General features: G+C 38.7%; 1 protein-coding gene across 1 annotated transcript in view; it reads right to left on the reverse strand.

Moving 5' to 3' along the window:
• Positions 1-4418: 4418 nt before the first annotated feature.
• Positions 4419-13476, reverse strand: part of CNTNAP5 (contactin associated protein family member 5) — a 275001-nt gene continuing 265943 nt past the window's right edge. The window contains exon 24 of the mRNA XM_074548748.1: positions 4419-12617. Coding sequence (XP_074404849.1) covers positions 12421-12617 — 197 coding nt within the window. The 3' untranslated portion in view covers positions 4419-12420. The remainder of the gene's footprint in view (positions 12618-13476) is intronic.

Consider the following 13476-nt stretch of genomic DNA (forward strand, 5'->3'; position numbering starts at 1 on the left):
TGCTTCTTCATTATCTACTATTCACATGAAATCCTCCATCATGTCTGCCAACCATACATTTCTGTTGCATTGTAAAAATGCCATTAGGACTGTATTTTAAGGAAGAAAATTGAGCCCCTAAGTTAGGTTACTCACCATGAAGCTGAATCCCATCCTTGCCGATCAATCATGATAGATTTCAGCCTCACATTCACATAATTTTTCAAGTAGAGGACAGTGTCTCACTTTAGAAAGGCATCAATTTCTACCTAATCATTAGAAGGATTCTGTTCCTGTCTTTTTCATTAATGCTCAGAAAGCATTAGCACACTGTCTGTTTCCTTCTCAACAGACATAAGTCCTTTCTAATTCTGGCCAGACTGCCCATCTTTATGGGTCTACACATGCTGCAGGTTTCTGTTTGTATTCTGGGGTATTCTGAGTGAGAAAGTAGCAAAGTGCATGAGAACAAGACTCAGAATATATGTGATATGATTTCCTAGCTGTGAAAGCTTTTTTTTCCTTTTCCCAATTATGCATGGTGTTAAACCTGTAAAGTAACACTGATAATGACACCACTGTTTTTGCAAATTCTGCCTCAGGCTCTTTTGTGGTGCTAAGCATCCAAAAGCCTGTGGAAGTGAATTATATGTTTGTGTGGTTTCTGCCCACTGATCCTGCCCAAATGAATTGAATTAGTGCAATGCTGGAACTTTAAATTTAAGCTCTTCTGAACGCAGCTGGAAGTTCCCCTGCTCCAAATTACTGTGGCTGATGAATAATAATTTTAGTCTTGGTCCTGGATCTCTTTCCATAGTGTATGCAAGGTAATTTTTGTTTGAAGGCAAGGACAAGCTTCTTGCATCTTTGTGTTTTGCTAATGACAAGTTAGCTCTTCATAGCACTTCTCTAGAGACCTTTTCTTGTACTAGACTAAGAAAGAAACAAAGAGACATTCAATAGTGAAAGCTCTAGTCTGAAACTAGCAGAAGTTGTCAGTTTTTTGCATAAGATGGCAAGTATCAATACATAACATCATGGAGATTTGGACTCCAGAAGTATAAATGCCTTAAAAAGATTCACAAGTCATTTACAAAGATTTTAGTATATTATGAGAGCACTGTCAAATCAAATGCAAATTGAAATCTAATTAATTCCCTACAAGGGTAGCAAACCCCTCTGCTGTTTAGTTTACATGAAAACAGTGCTAGACTGGGCCTGAAACATAATCCTGAGCCAGAAAATACACTTAGGAGATGGCTTCAGATCCAGAAACCATTTCCTTGGTGCATGCATGTGGTGCTGCTGTGAACGTTTCCAGTTTCCCATCCTGGGAAGGAGTTTCTGTAGGCACTCCCCAGACCCAGGCCTGCCATTGCTGGGGTGGAACAGCAGTTCCTACAGGGCTGGGGAGGCACATTGAGCTTCAAAATCCCCAAAATGCTGAGCTCAGGAGCCCCTGAGCCTCTGCAGATCTCCCCCAGTTGGGCTCCCTTTCAAACACAGTTCTCCTGTCTGCAAAAGCTGTCTTGCTGCTGGACCTGCCAGCCACAATGGCAGCACAAACCTTTCTGTGATCTTTTTCATGGAGCTCCCACTCACAGAAAAATCTTCACAAAGCTCTAAAAAAGCTTTCTTAGAGACAGTTTTGTAATGAAGTTACAGTTTGATTCTTCTTTGCCTTGAGAAGTCTGGTCTTTTCCTCTAAGATCATATTTTTTTTGTTTAGCATCAATCTCTCATAAGGGAAAGACAGATTAATTATTGTATTTTATTATTTATTTTAATACCATCAAAATGTATCCTCATCAGCAGGCAGCAGCCATGCTAGGGCCATGAGGGGCTGAAGCAAATAAAGAGGTGACTTTTTTGAAAGCAACATGATTGTTATATCTTGGCCAATTTGTGGCTTATTATCTCCTGTAGCTTCTAGTGGATCATAATACATTCATTAATTGTCCCCAGGTTTCAGTTTCATCAGGCACACACCACACTAACCCCAGGTGTCACTGGGATTCAAAGCAGAGCCAGCATTTCCCTTCCCCTCCTGTGCATGCAGCCACAGCTCAGCACTTGAGCTGCGCTCCCAAATGCATCAGCCTTGTGGGCATTTTGTGCCAGGCAACAAGTGGGATTTAGGACGTTGACTACCACAGGGGATAAGAGGCAAGAAGCAGTGCAAACTTCCTTTGCCTTAGCAAACTCAAGTCCTCCTGCTTTAAAGGAAGTGATTTATTCCAAGGAAATAGTGATCAAGGGATTTTTTCAATAGCTGAGAAGTGGAAATGTATGCCAGAGAGGGCTTGCACATGTAAATATATATTTAAATAAAATATATTTACCATACATATAGGTAAAAGTATTTTATCAGGTGTGTGTATATATAGTGGGTGGGTGGGTCAGTATATATATTGTTTTATATGCACATATAAACCAATATTGGTCTTGAGAAATGACTGATTATCTTTTTTTTTCCTCAGTAGTGTCCCAAAAAAATGTTTGGTTTTACATCCCAGGACCATCACCTGCCCTTACAGATACATGGAGTCCCTTTGGACTCTCCTCTTAGTCTGCAGTTTCTTTAACTTGATGGTGTTGAGGAGCCTCTGGATCACACTGTAAGGATCCTGCACAACAGTCTGCTCTGGAAAAAAAAACCTTTCCTCCTGCAGTAGCTTTCTTATTGCAGTATTTAGTGAACCCTTGGCAGTGTTGGTGGGGGAAACAGAACCCCAAAATAATCTCTTCCCTGTCACTTTTTAAATGATCTCCTCCCAGCTGGAAGCAGATTTCTTTCTTCACAATAGCTTGAAGTCTTTTAGGAGGATGAGGTAAATTTATAAAGGAAGATTTTTGCTTAACCATTTGGGGCTGAGGTGCTTCTCCATCCTGGGCCCCAGCAGTAATAGGAAGCAGAGCTGATGTCTGTGCCAGGCTGCTCCTTTCTGATGCATGAGCATTTGTAGCAGCCTCTTAAACCAAACTTTGGATGCCCCATCAGTGTTTTGGTTTGCAGAGTGGTTTGGCCCCCATCACTGCACAGGTCTGAGAACATTTTGTTAGAGAAGAGTGCCTAAACAGAAAGTCAAGACAGTCAAACAGGAAAAGGGCTGCTGCATGGCAGGAAGGGATTGAGCGGCTCTTTCCATTGCTTTGGCAATAGGACAAGCTGTAATAGGCTTACACTGAGGCAAAGGCTATTTAATTTAGGCTTTGAGAAAGGAAGAGAAATTACCTCAAGCTAAGAAGAGGTAAATACAGACATTGCTGGTATGGGGTTTGGAAAAAAAAATGACCTTGTATGGCTGCTTTTTATGATTACTTGGAGGACAACAGGTAGAGAAAAATAAGCATTGACTGCAGCTGCCTGGTACTTACACTGTGAGCAAAAAGCAAAAAAGTGCCACATCTGACTCCAGCAGGGCTCCTGCCTTTCTTTCACAGCAGCATTCACTTAATGGTATTTGCCTGGATACATTTGCCCATGGGCCTTTGGTTGAAGGAATAAAGCTTTAACATAAAACACCTGCTAGTCATGTGGAAGTTGCAAAAGAGTTGTTTTTTTTTTTTTTTTTTTTTGTTGTTTTTTTCCTCCTTAATTCTGTCTGATGACAGAAAAGGAGAGCAGGTGCTGAGGAAGAAGGAGAATTGACCACAACTGACAATGATATCTTGTTCCCTCTTCCAGACACTGCTAACTAGCCATAAACTGCAATAAATGAAGTTTTGTCAGTCTGCCAAATAGATCTATGCATTCCCATTACACAAGTGCAATTATTTAGTGTAACCTCTGAATAATGTCTTTAACTCATTGTGTTCCTACTCAGGAAGAAAGAAGCATAATGCATTGAAAAAAATGCCAAAAAAGCCCGAACTAACCTAAAATCATGGGGGAGACTAAAGCCCCCACTTAAAGTGTTAAAGAAAAAGACAGCAGTTTTTCTCTCTCCTCTCAGAAAAATGGAAGTCAATTAACATTGACATTTCCAGACTGTAAGCCATGCAAACTTAATTTTCAAGGTCTGGATTAAAAATAAAACTGTAAAGATTATACTGTCCTTACAAACCTTTGTAAGGTTACTGCTGCCACTATATTAGCTATGAAGAAAGTCTGAAAGATTTATGTAATTCTGTCTTGCATTTTCTTTTTTTTTCTGAGTAAAGCAACTCAGAGTAGAATTAATTGTTACTTGAAGCTTTGTCTAAGAGAAGTGATACCTGACCCCAACTGCTGCACACCAAGGACAAGGGGACACCAGGAGGCTCGGTTGGGTAGGATGGCTTTGGTGCCTAATGAGCACTAATGAGTTGTGTCAGGGATGTGGGTGATAACCAGGTTTCCTCTGACATTAACTTTTAGCCATAGCTGAAATCAAGAAATCAATAGTATCATCCAGTGAGGTGCGTTGGCTTGGAGTTAACATGTAAACACCTGAAAATTGGTTTTCCCATAATCAGCACTTTTTAATGTTCATTCAGCTAGAAGATAAAATAAAATAAAAACACAAGAGGAGGCATTTGTCTTCGACACAAAATCATACAAAAAGTCTTTTTTTATTAAATATACATTACTTACAGTTTAAGTCTTTCTTCTGTACAACAGTAACCATAGAAAACAAAAGAAGCTAAGGCTAAATTTTTTCAATCCCTTAACAGGGTATTAAGACATGTTACATTGTCTACAAAACTGACTTAGACTGAGGCAACGTCCTGTGGAATTCTCTTTAGAAAACCAGATAGTGAAAGGGGAATAATCTAAATCTCCATTTTGCTTTTTACTGTAACTGAGAGACTCTTGCTTTACCCTTGGACAAACCATTAAAAAAGTCCTTTTTTTTTTTGCTTTGCTAATAAAATGAACAGAGCTCTGAGAGATTTATTTAATAAAATTTGAGTAGAACAAAGTAAAATGAATGATGAAGGGCTCATCTGTAGAAAGAACCAATTTTTTATTATTAAAAATACCTAATCTCAGCTGCCATTTTGCTCCTTTTTTTTTTTTTTTAAGGGTGCCTTTATCCATTAAAATCCATAAAATCCTTCCAGTGTTAGTGTGCTGGCTCCTGAATTGGCTGACAAGACACTGCCCACAGACCAACCTTCCCAAACCACAAATTTTTGGAAATTCCTGGAGGTGACTTAAGCCATATCATGGGCTTTGTGGAGTTGAAGTTCATTGCTGTGTCCCAAATTTTATCCATACTTCTGCTAGAAAACAACACAATTTCAGTGAATGCAACTCTCCTTGACAGCAGTAAGGGATGACAAACATGAGGGCCTGACTTGGATTCATGTATGTCAGCCCCAGTTTGCAGGAGATCATCAAAGCAAGAGCAATATGAGGCTAAATTCATCAGTGATGTATCTACATTGACCTAAACAGGGTTACAACCAGGTCTGAAGCTCTCTTGTTTCTTTCACAAAGGGGGTTTCAAAGCAGGTCAGGTACAACAATGCTAAGGTTCTCACTATCATTTAGATATAATGGTCTGTGTTACAGATTTCATTTGCAAAAATCACAGAGTAGAGATTTTTGTGATGTCTGAATAAAAAAATGTACCTGTTTGCTCTCCTTAGCTCCTGAAACTTCAGTTCCACTGTGTTGTGAATGGAAAGTGAGGCTGTGACTGGCTGTATCTAAGCTTTACCTAAGAAACAACCCTTCTTCTTGCTTGACAATAAGGGTGCTGCATTGGCAGCAATGACAAAACACATCAGGAAAGGATGTGCCTAAAGGACACAAGAAGGAGCTGTAGAGGGCGTGCAAAAATGAGTAAATAATTTCCCATGCAGAATTAGTTCCAAATGGACTCTATTTAGGGTTGTGGGATTGAAATTTGTGAAGAGAGTTATGACTAGCATATCAAAAATTAAGTAGTGTTGCAATGTGAACAGCACTCAGCATCTTAGAAAAAAGCTGCCACAAGCATCCTAAATGAGGGAATGGAAAGTCTCTAAGCAAACACGATTCTTTGGATCACCTGCTGTGCCTAACATTTGATTAAATGTTATGATTGTTTGAGTTCTCCTTTGGGCTATCTGGGAGAGTTCCAGCAATTTAACTGGGGAGATCTGGATCTGGTATCAGCCAGAGCTTTGAAATCCTCTCCCATGTTTGGAGCACATCTCTGATACTTTACAGATCATCAGGACAACTACGACCATGTTCTGGCAGACTAAGCAGCAGCAATTCATTCCCTGGCAAGAAAACCTACCACTGAAAAATACCCAAAAGCCTCATATCCACCTGCTGGCTACCATGTGGCTTCAAACACGTGTGTATGTTTTCCAAGAGCTTTTGCCTCCTTCACTGCCCCATCCCAGTGGTAGTTTGAAATGTTAATGTCCTCTTTTCCCCTTACAGGTCACCACCTCCAGGCGACTACATTTCCTCGATGGAATGCTGTCTCCCTTCTGGTTGAACACCCAGCTGAACTTTTGGTTTCTGTGACTGCCAGGAAAAAAATCGTAATCTTAATTTGAATTGTCAAACAAGCTCCTCTGACTCCTAGCAACTATTTGATAGCTTCACATGTTAATGAAAAACGAGGAATGAAGAAAACAGAGGTGAACTAGATATAGAGTGACACTGTCAACACAAACTGTTGCCTTATCCTTCCTTAGCTCGGCTTGTAGACTCAGCACATTACAAACAACAAACAACGAGCTTACAAATTACAAGAGTTCACCAGAAAGTGTGCTTTTTCTCCAATTTTTGTTCTTGTCATAGTAGCTTAGTGCAAAAGATCACAAAAATAAGCACCAATACACTGAAATATTCAAACTCTCTATATAGGCATGTCTTGAAATAAACAGTCAAAGAAAAAAAGCTACTTCAGACCCAAAAGAAGAATGTGTTTAGAAGTTTCATGTACAAAAGTAGCAGGGAGGAGGGAGCCGCCCACACTGAAAGAGGACATGAAGAACTTTCCACTGGGAAAGAAAGTGCAGCAAACTGCAGAACCCAAGGGAACAAATCATGCTTGGAAGCTGTGATGGCGACCTGTGAAGAAAACCCCCAAAACTTCAAGGGCATGGTGCAACTCTAACTTGTAGTCAAGCAAGAGGCCTCCCACCAACCTCTAAAGACGCTGGGTAAGGCCCTTGGTGTGGCAGGGGGGTAGCTATATCACTTGGCTTGTTTGGTAAGTAGGCATTAAAAAACTGCATGAAAGCTTTGAAATAGCACTCACAAGGTCTCAGACTTTGCTCAAGTATTTCATGAAGGATTGCTTTCTGAAAAATAAAATGGAAAAAAAGTCCTTCGTGTCTTTGGGAAAAACAGCAGTGCAGAAGAATATTTAAAACTAGTCTTGTTTAGAGTAAACTTTGTGTAGGTGAGAGTGACAACAATGGCATGAGATGGATCACAAAGAGGTCAAGTTCCTCCTCTACACTCTTGTTAGTTTGAAGTGGAGCATGCATGTCAAGTGACTGGCTTCCTTACAGAAGGAAGGTTGATTCTGTTCTGAAGATGGGGTTTATTTTTTCAGGGATTCATCTCATTGAGAACTTAGGGTTCCTGGATGGGAACTTATTATAATTGGAAAAGCCTGCAAGTATCAGACATAGCTACTTGGGGTTAACAGATGCCAGGATATGGCAGACAGGAGACTTGGATCCTTCTTCGAAATGCAGAGATACCAGGTATCATCTCAAACGGCACTAGACATGTAGAAAGGCATCTGAGAGGGCTGAGTTAGGTTTAAAGTCAGAAATGTGTGGATCTGGCTTCATGTATGCTATCTGCCAAAGCTCCCATGTGAGGCCAAAAATGGATGTGTATCTAGAACAGACTAAAAGGAGAATTATCCACTTCCCCACAGGTTACTGATCAGACTGTCACCAGCTCAAAGCAGTATTTTGAAACTCAATTTTCATGTATTTGCCTACAAGGAGATTTATACATTTACTAGGCAGAGATGTTTAGAGCAAATTTGAGAGTAATTTAGATGCAAGGTGTCCTTCCTTGATCCCAGTTATCACCTCAGTAAAAAAATAAAAAATGTCACTTGTAATACCTGTGGAGACATGTCTACTTGATCTTCAAAACTATTGTAAAATTTGGATTCATTGGCAAATTCTGCTATAAGTAATTTCTCTGTTGCCAGGAGACTACCCTATCTCTATAATCAATGGAGAGAAAAAGGCATCTCTAGTGACTCATTTAATCTTACAGGATGTTTGAGACATTTTCCCTGTCCTCACCAACCACAGGGCTGGACAGGACTGGATGACAATTGTGGAACAGACAGCTGGTAAAACCAAATGCAAAATGAAACAAACCCAAAAGATAAAAGCAATATCCAAGTGCTTCATAGGTCTCAATCTTATCGTCAGCAAAATCAATACTGACTTCATTAGGAAAAGATTCATAACCCCTCACCATAGTGAAAAAATATGATATATTGATTGCTCCTCATCCAATATGCGAAATATGTGATCAGCTAAATGCTAATATAGACAAAGATCTCATTAAAATAAAGGTTTGGATTACACTCTAAAAATTGAGCAATTGATAAATAGGATGAGTAAAGTCTAGCTAGATCAGGTTAAAATAAAGCCAAGAGAAAGCATCTTGTTTTTGTAATCTGGTTGTAATTTTAACTTAAATATCAGGGGCACCTCATGACTGAACACACTCTGATAACCACACAGCTCTATATTGTCATTTCTACAGTCCTAGGTGGGAATTCTGGCTTAGCCCATATGAGTTAAAAGTATGTCTTTTATTTAGCTTTTTCACTGCAGACATAATCTAGGTGTGGAGCCATGGCAAGAACAAGAAGAAATAAAAACAGTGTACATTTTAAAAATTGACCCAAACCACTCACACTTTCTTGTCTCTAATAAGTGAATATGGACAGATGAAATATTAACTGCCAATTACATAGGTAACTTACTTAGGACCAAAGTTTTACTTCCAAAAGAGAAATGGGACTCAATTTTCAAAGGTATTTAAATGTCTTGTAGTATATTAGAACATTCCACAGCAAGGCAGACACAGAAATTAATGTGAGTTAAAAGCTCATTTTGTTTAGTCACTTAAGCATTGATCCACATCCTCAAGAGACTAAATTCCTTGTAAAGCCTATCCTTCACCCAGGTGGCAGCCAAACTAGTTGGAGTTAGCTTTCTGACATCCAGCCTTCCTTTGCTTTCTATAGCCAGGCACTGGCATTCAGGGAGAGTCAGTCTGCATGACTAAATATCTTTATAAGCATGGCTATTATTGGTCAAGTCCTTTCTGGAAAACAGGAATTTGCAGTGCTGAATCCATATCTAAAATACTTCATAATTTCACAGCTTGCCTAACACCAATAATTTTCATAGGTTACATATCATATCACCAAGAGAAAAAAAAAAAAAACAGACAGTATCCTTCTACCAGTCCCTTACTTTTATTATGAAACTTGTCTTGGGGAAGGAAGAAAACCCAAACTGCCTCTAAACAACTCTTTGGCAGTCTCAGGTTTTCCACTGAAATGAAATCTGAAAATTTATGTAAAAAAGTATTATCCCCTGGCTTTACTTAAAAATATTATCTAGAACGACAGATAAAAGGAAAAGGGAATACACCCCATTTAAAAAGAAACATTAACAAAAATAGCAGAAATGGCTTTAAATAGATGGGAAAAGAGTTCTAATTTGAACAAAGGAAAATGAATTGTAGCTCTAGTAGATTTTTTAAAAACTGTATTTCTTTTATTAAAAAAATTAATTGCTTTTAACTGATATTGAAGGAAATTCAATTATGCCCTCACTAAAGAAAGCATTAGAGCAAAACAAAAACCAAAAAAGGGTATATATTTAGAGTACTTCATTTAGTATATTTTAGCTATCTTTAATAAGAATAATTTGACATCCTGATTTAGAAGTCCATACAAATTTGTTCATTTGTTCACCCTTGTAGCATAAAAATCTTCTTGTCTCAGTACATCCACAGGTATAAATGAATGTCTTTGTATACTAATGCCTACATTCATATGAAGTTCTTTCTTTTTACAGATGCACCCCAACCTAGCTAAATTTTCAGGGTTTTACCTTCCTACTCCATTCTTCATATAGCCAATTAATCACATTAGCACATCAGAGATGTCTCGTACAGAGGCCATTTCAGAAAAGATGACTCAAACACAGGCAGAGGCGCCCATGAACTCTCCTATTCCTCCCTTCTGCCATGCCAAACAAAGCTGCTTGATCTGCAGCAAGGAAAGAGAAAAGAGAATTGCTTTGCCAGGATTTTACCACCAAAGACAAAGCAACATAAAAAGAACTCAGCTACTCAATCCATCATTCCAATACTCATTACACAGAAACACTGTCAAATAATTGTGTCACCCAAACAGCCAGTGTGTGGCAAAATGTCTGCAGTTGATCATGGCTGAGGAAGAACAGCACCAAACTAGTTTAAATAGAGACAGCTTTATAAAATTGCTCAGGGAAGAGTTTTGGTTATAGGGCTGGCCTCATATTCCTCTTCACATAAGAATGATGCTACTCCGAGACTGCTTTCTCTTCCCTGAATGCTCCAAAAGAAGTGGTAAAAAATCACCATATTCAAACAGTCATTTATTTATTTATAAATAAATAAATGTCTGCTCTCTCCTCTCATAAAAAAACTCAAACAAAGAACTTCAATCAACACCAACATACCTTTCCAATGGACTGCCTAGAAAAACAGCACCTGTTGCAAGCATAAGCTCATCTCTAGTTTGCTGTGGGATGCTACCTCATACTGAGATTCCTTAATTTTAAATCTATGTAAAAAGGACAACTGTGTGGAAACCCCAGGATGACTGCACAGGGAGTAGGGCAAAGAAGGAGATTTAGCTGCACAATCAATTGCTGCTCGAATTACATCAAGAGTATTGCAATGAATAAGATTTTTCTTCCCTTTGACTTTAGGCTTAATTCTACCACCAGCAAATTCTACATCCTCTTTAGAAGCCCTGCAAAGGCAGATGTCACATGCACACAACAGAGAGTTCAAAACCTCACCGGCCAGGACTCCTTCACTTCTTACCCTTAGGATGTTTGTGATTGAAAAGGAGGTTTTTCATCCTCACACTGTAACCATGCAGCACAAGTAAAAAGGGCAGAACCTGATTCTTCAGTAGTGCTCCCAATCAGGAAAGGGCAAAAGACTTTAAAAAAAAGCGTGAAGATTAATTTGAAGTAGAGTATTTGGGATCTCTTTGTTTGCCTAGTGTTCTTCCTTGTAAAGAAGGTTTATCAAATATTCATCTTTTTAGACATGACCTCAGATCTCAAATTATTTAGTTTTGGAGAAGGTATTCCAATTTCTACAAACAGGAAATACCAATCAATCTTTCATGCAGTTTTGGGAGGCTTTTTAAAGTAGTATGACTTTTTTTTCTTTTTTCTTTTTTTAGAAGAGCTGGCAGAAGGTGTGAGTCATATTTAAGATTAAACTGTTTTGTTTTTTTCTCATCTATGTTCTTTTTCTTTTCCACAGGGGCAACAGCGTTTAACCTCAGTGTGTGATAATCCTCCATGTGGCATGAACAGGCATATGCTGCATTTCTAAAATTTCAGACAAATATAGAGCACCTAAGTCCTAGCAGCTTCCTAAACCCCTTGGAGATTCAAGCTACTATTTTCCATGCTTCAGCTAGGGTTATACTAGTGTATGCTGGGTCTACGTAGCCAGCCTTATGAGATGGAAGTGAAAGAGGTGCATGGGAATGATATTTATTGTTGATACATATATTGTTGGAAAAGTACTGAGAAGCCTAAAAGTTACAGTAAAAGGACAGGAGGTTGGGGGAAGGAGCTTAATGAGGACAGTTTTATTTTCCTTTATGCCATACCAGCTTTTCAACTGGTACAAATTAATTTAACACCATTTAAATCAATAGACAATATATCAATCAATAACATTTGAGAATTTGGCTGGTTCTTTATGGTTGTTGTAAATGAGCCCATGAAATAAATCAGCTGTTTTGATCTCATTCTTTCCCTCTATCCTGTCCCAGTATCTGCAGAGCTATGTATTCAACTACTTTACCTGTACTTTACATAGTCCAGCTCTAGTGTAAAAGCAATGACTTAAATGTCTCCAGAGAAAAAAATAACAACAAATAAATGTAGGGGCTTTGAAACATCCAAGAACTGACAGCAGAAACCAGGTGTGCATGTGGATCTTATTTTGTGTAGGATGGGGTAACAGGTCTTGAGCTGCAGAAGTAAACTGTGATTGCCAGGCTCTTGTGCAGAGAATGAGGCACTGTGATTGTTCTCAGTGTTTCCTGTGCAGGGCAGTCTTCTCCAAATGAAAAAGAAGCTAGCAAAATATGAGTGTTAAAAAAGGACAAAAAAATCCAAAAAGAAAAAAATTCAAAAAGAAAAGAGGAAGGGAGAAAGGAATAAAGAAAGGGAGGTTAGGGGAGGAAGAGTAAGAAGAAATTGCATTGTCCTTCAGATAAAATATTCCCGTTTGCACTCGCTCACTGTGTTTTGCAAGTCAATGTCAGCTTTAAAGGAGCTCTCCAGGTTTTCTGGGTATTCCTTCTCCTTTTTCTGGCTATTTCGATGTGCTTGTTTGTGTTGATAGAGGAATCTGCTCATGATGGCAATGATGCAAAAGATGATGAATATCACAACTGCTATTACACCTGTGAAGGGGTAAAAAAGGAAGGATAGAAAGAATGAAAACCAAAACAAAAGGCTCCGTTACCTTCAAAATATGTTTACCCATGCACAGCAGCTAGTTGGTGTGATAGATCAGTTTATCTCAGTCCATACACAACCATAAGCCTCTATCAAACCCTCCCTGGTAGTTTTTTATTTCTATTTTGTCACCTTAAGAACTCTTAAAATAGACCATGTATTGATATAATTGACCTAATTTCTGAAAAATTATGCTTTCACTGGAAATAAAGTTAGTTCAGTGTGTTTGTTTGCTTTTAAAACACTAGATCTGCTCATACAAATTCCTGCTCTGTCATATTTTCTTCTTTTATCTCTGGGAACCTTGCATGAGCCTTGTACACTTTGGTTTATAGCTTCTAGATATTATCAAAGGCAGCTCACTACAGGGCATACTATAAAATAAACAAACAGAGATAAATTGTCTTCTAGGCCATTATAGGAAAATTAAAACCACACATGAAATTATGAGGACAATGTTCCCCAGTACATAAATTCTTCCATATGACCTGGTGAGTTTCACTACACCACCGGATTACAAAGAGAGAGCTCAGGAAATACAAGATATGTGAATTCTATGCAAAGTATTCACCAGGGTGGTGTGTAAAAAATGGCTGCTTAGCTGAGTCTTAGAACACAGAGTCACATGGAATCAGAGAGCACCTGAACCTCTGGAAATCATTTTGTCCAGATCCCTGCTCAAGCAGGCAGGCAGGCAGAGTTCAGCTGTATTTCAAAAGATTCAGGTTCCTCATAATCCATGTGTCACCACAATAATCCATAATGCAGCTGCCTACCTATGTAGTTTGACAGATACATGCTAAT

This window comes from Zonotrichia albicollis, chromosome 10, assembly GCF_047830755.1.
Source record: "Zonotrichia albicollis isolate bZonAlb1 chromosome 10, bZonAlb1.hap1, whole genome shotgun sequence".
In the NCBI taxonomy this organism is placed as follows: domain Eukaryota; kingdom Metazoa; phylum Chordata; class Aves; order Passeriformes; family Passerellidae; genus Zonotrichia; species Zonotrichia albicollis.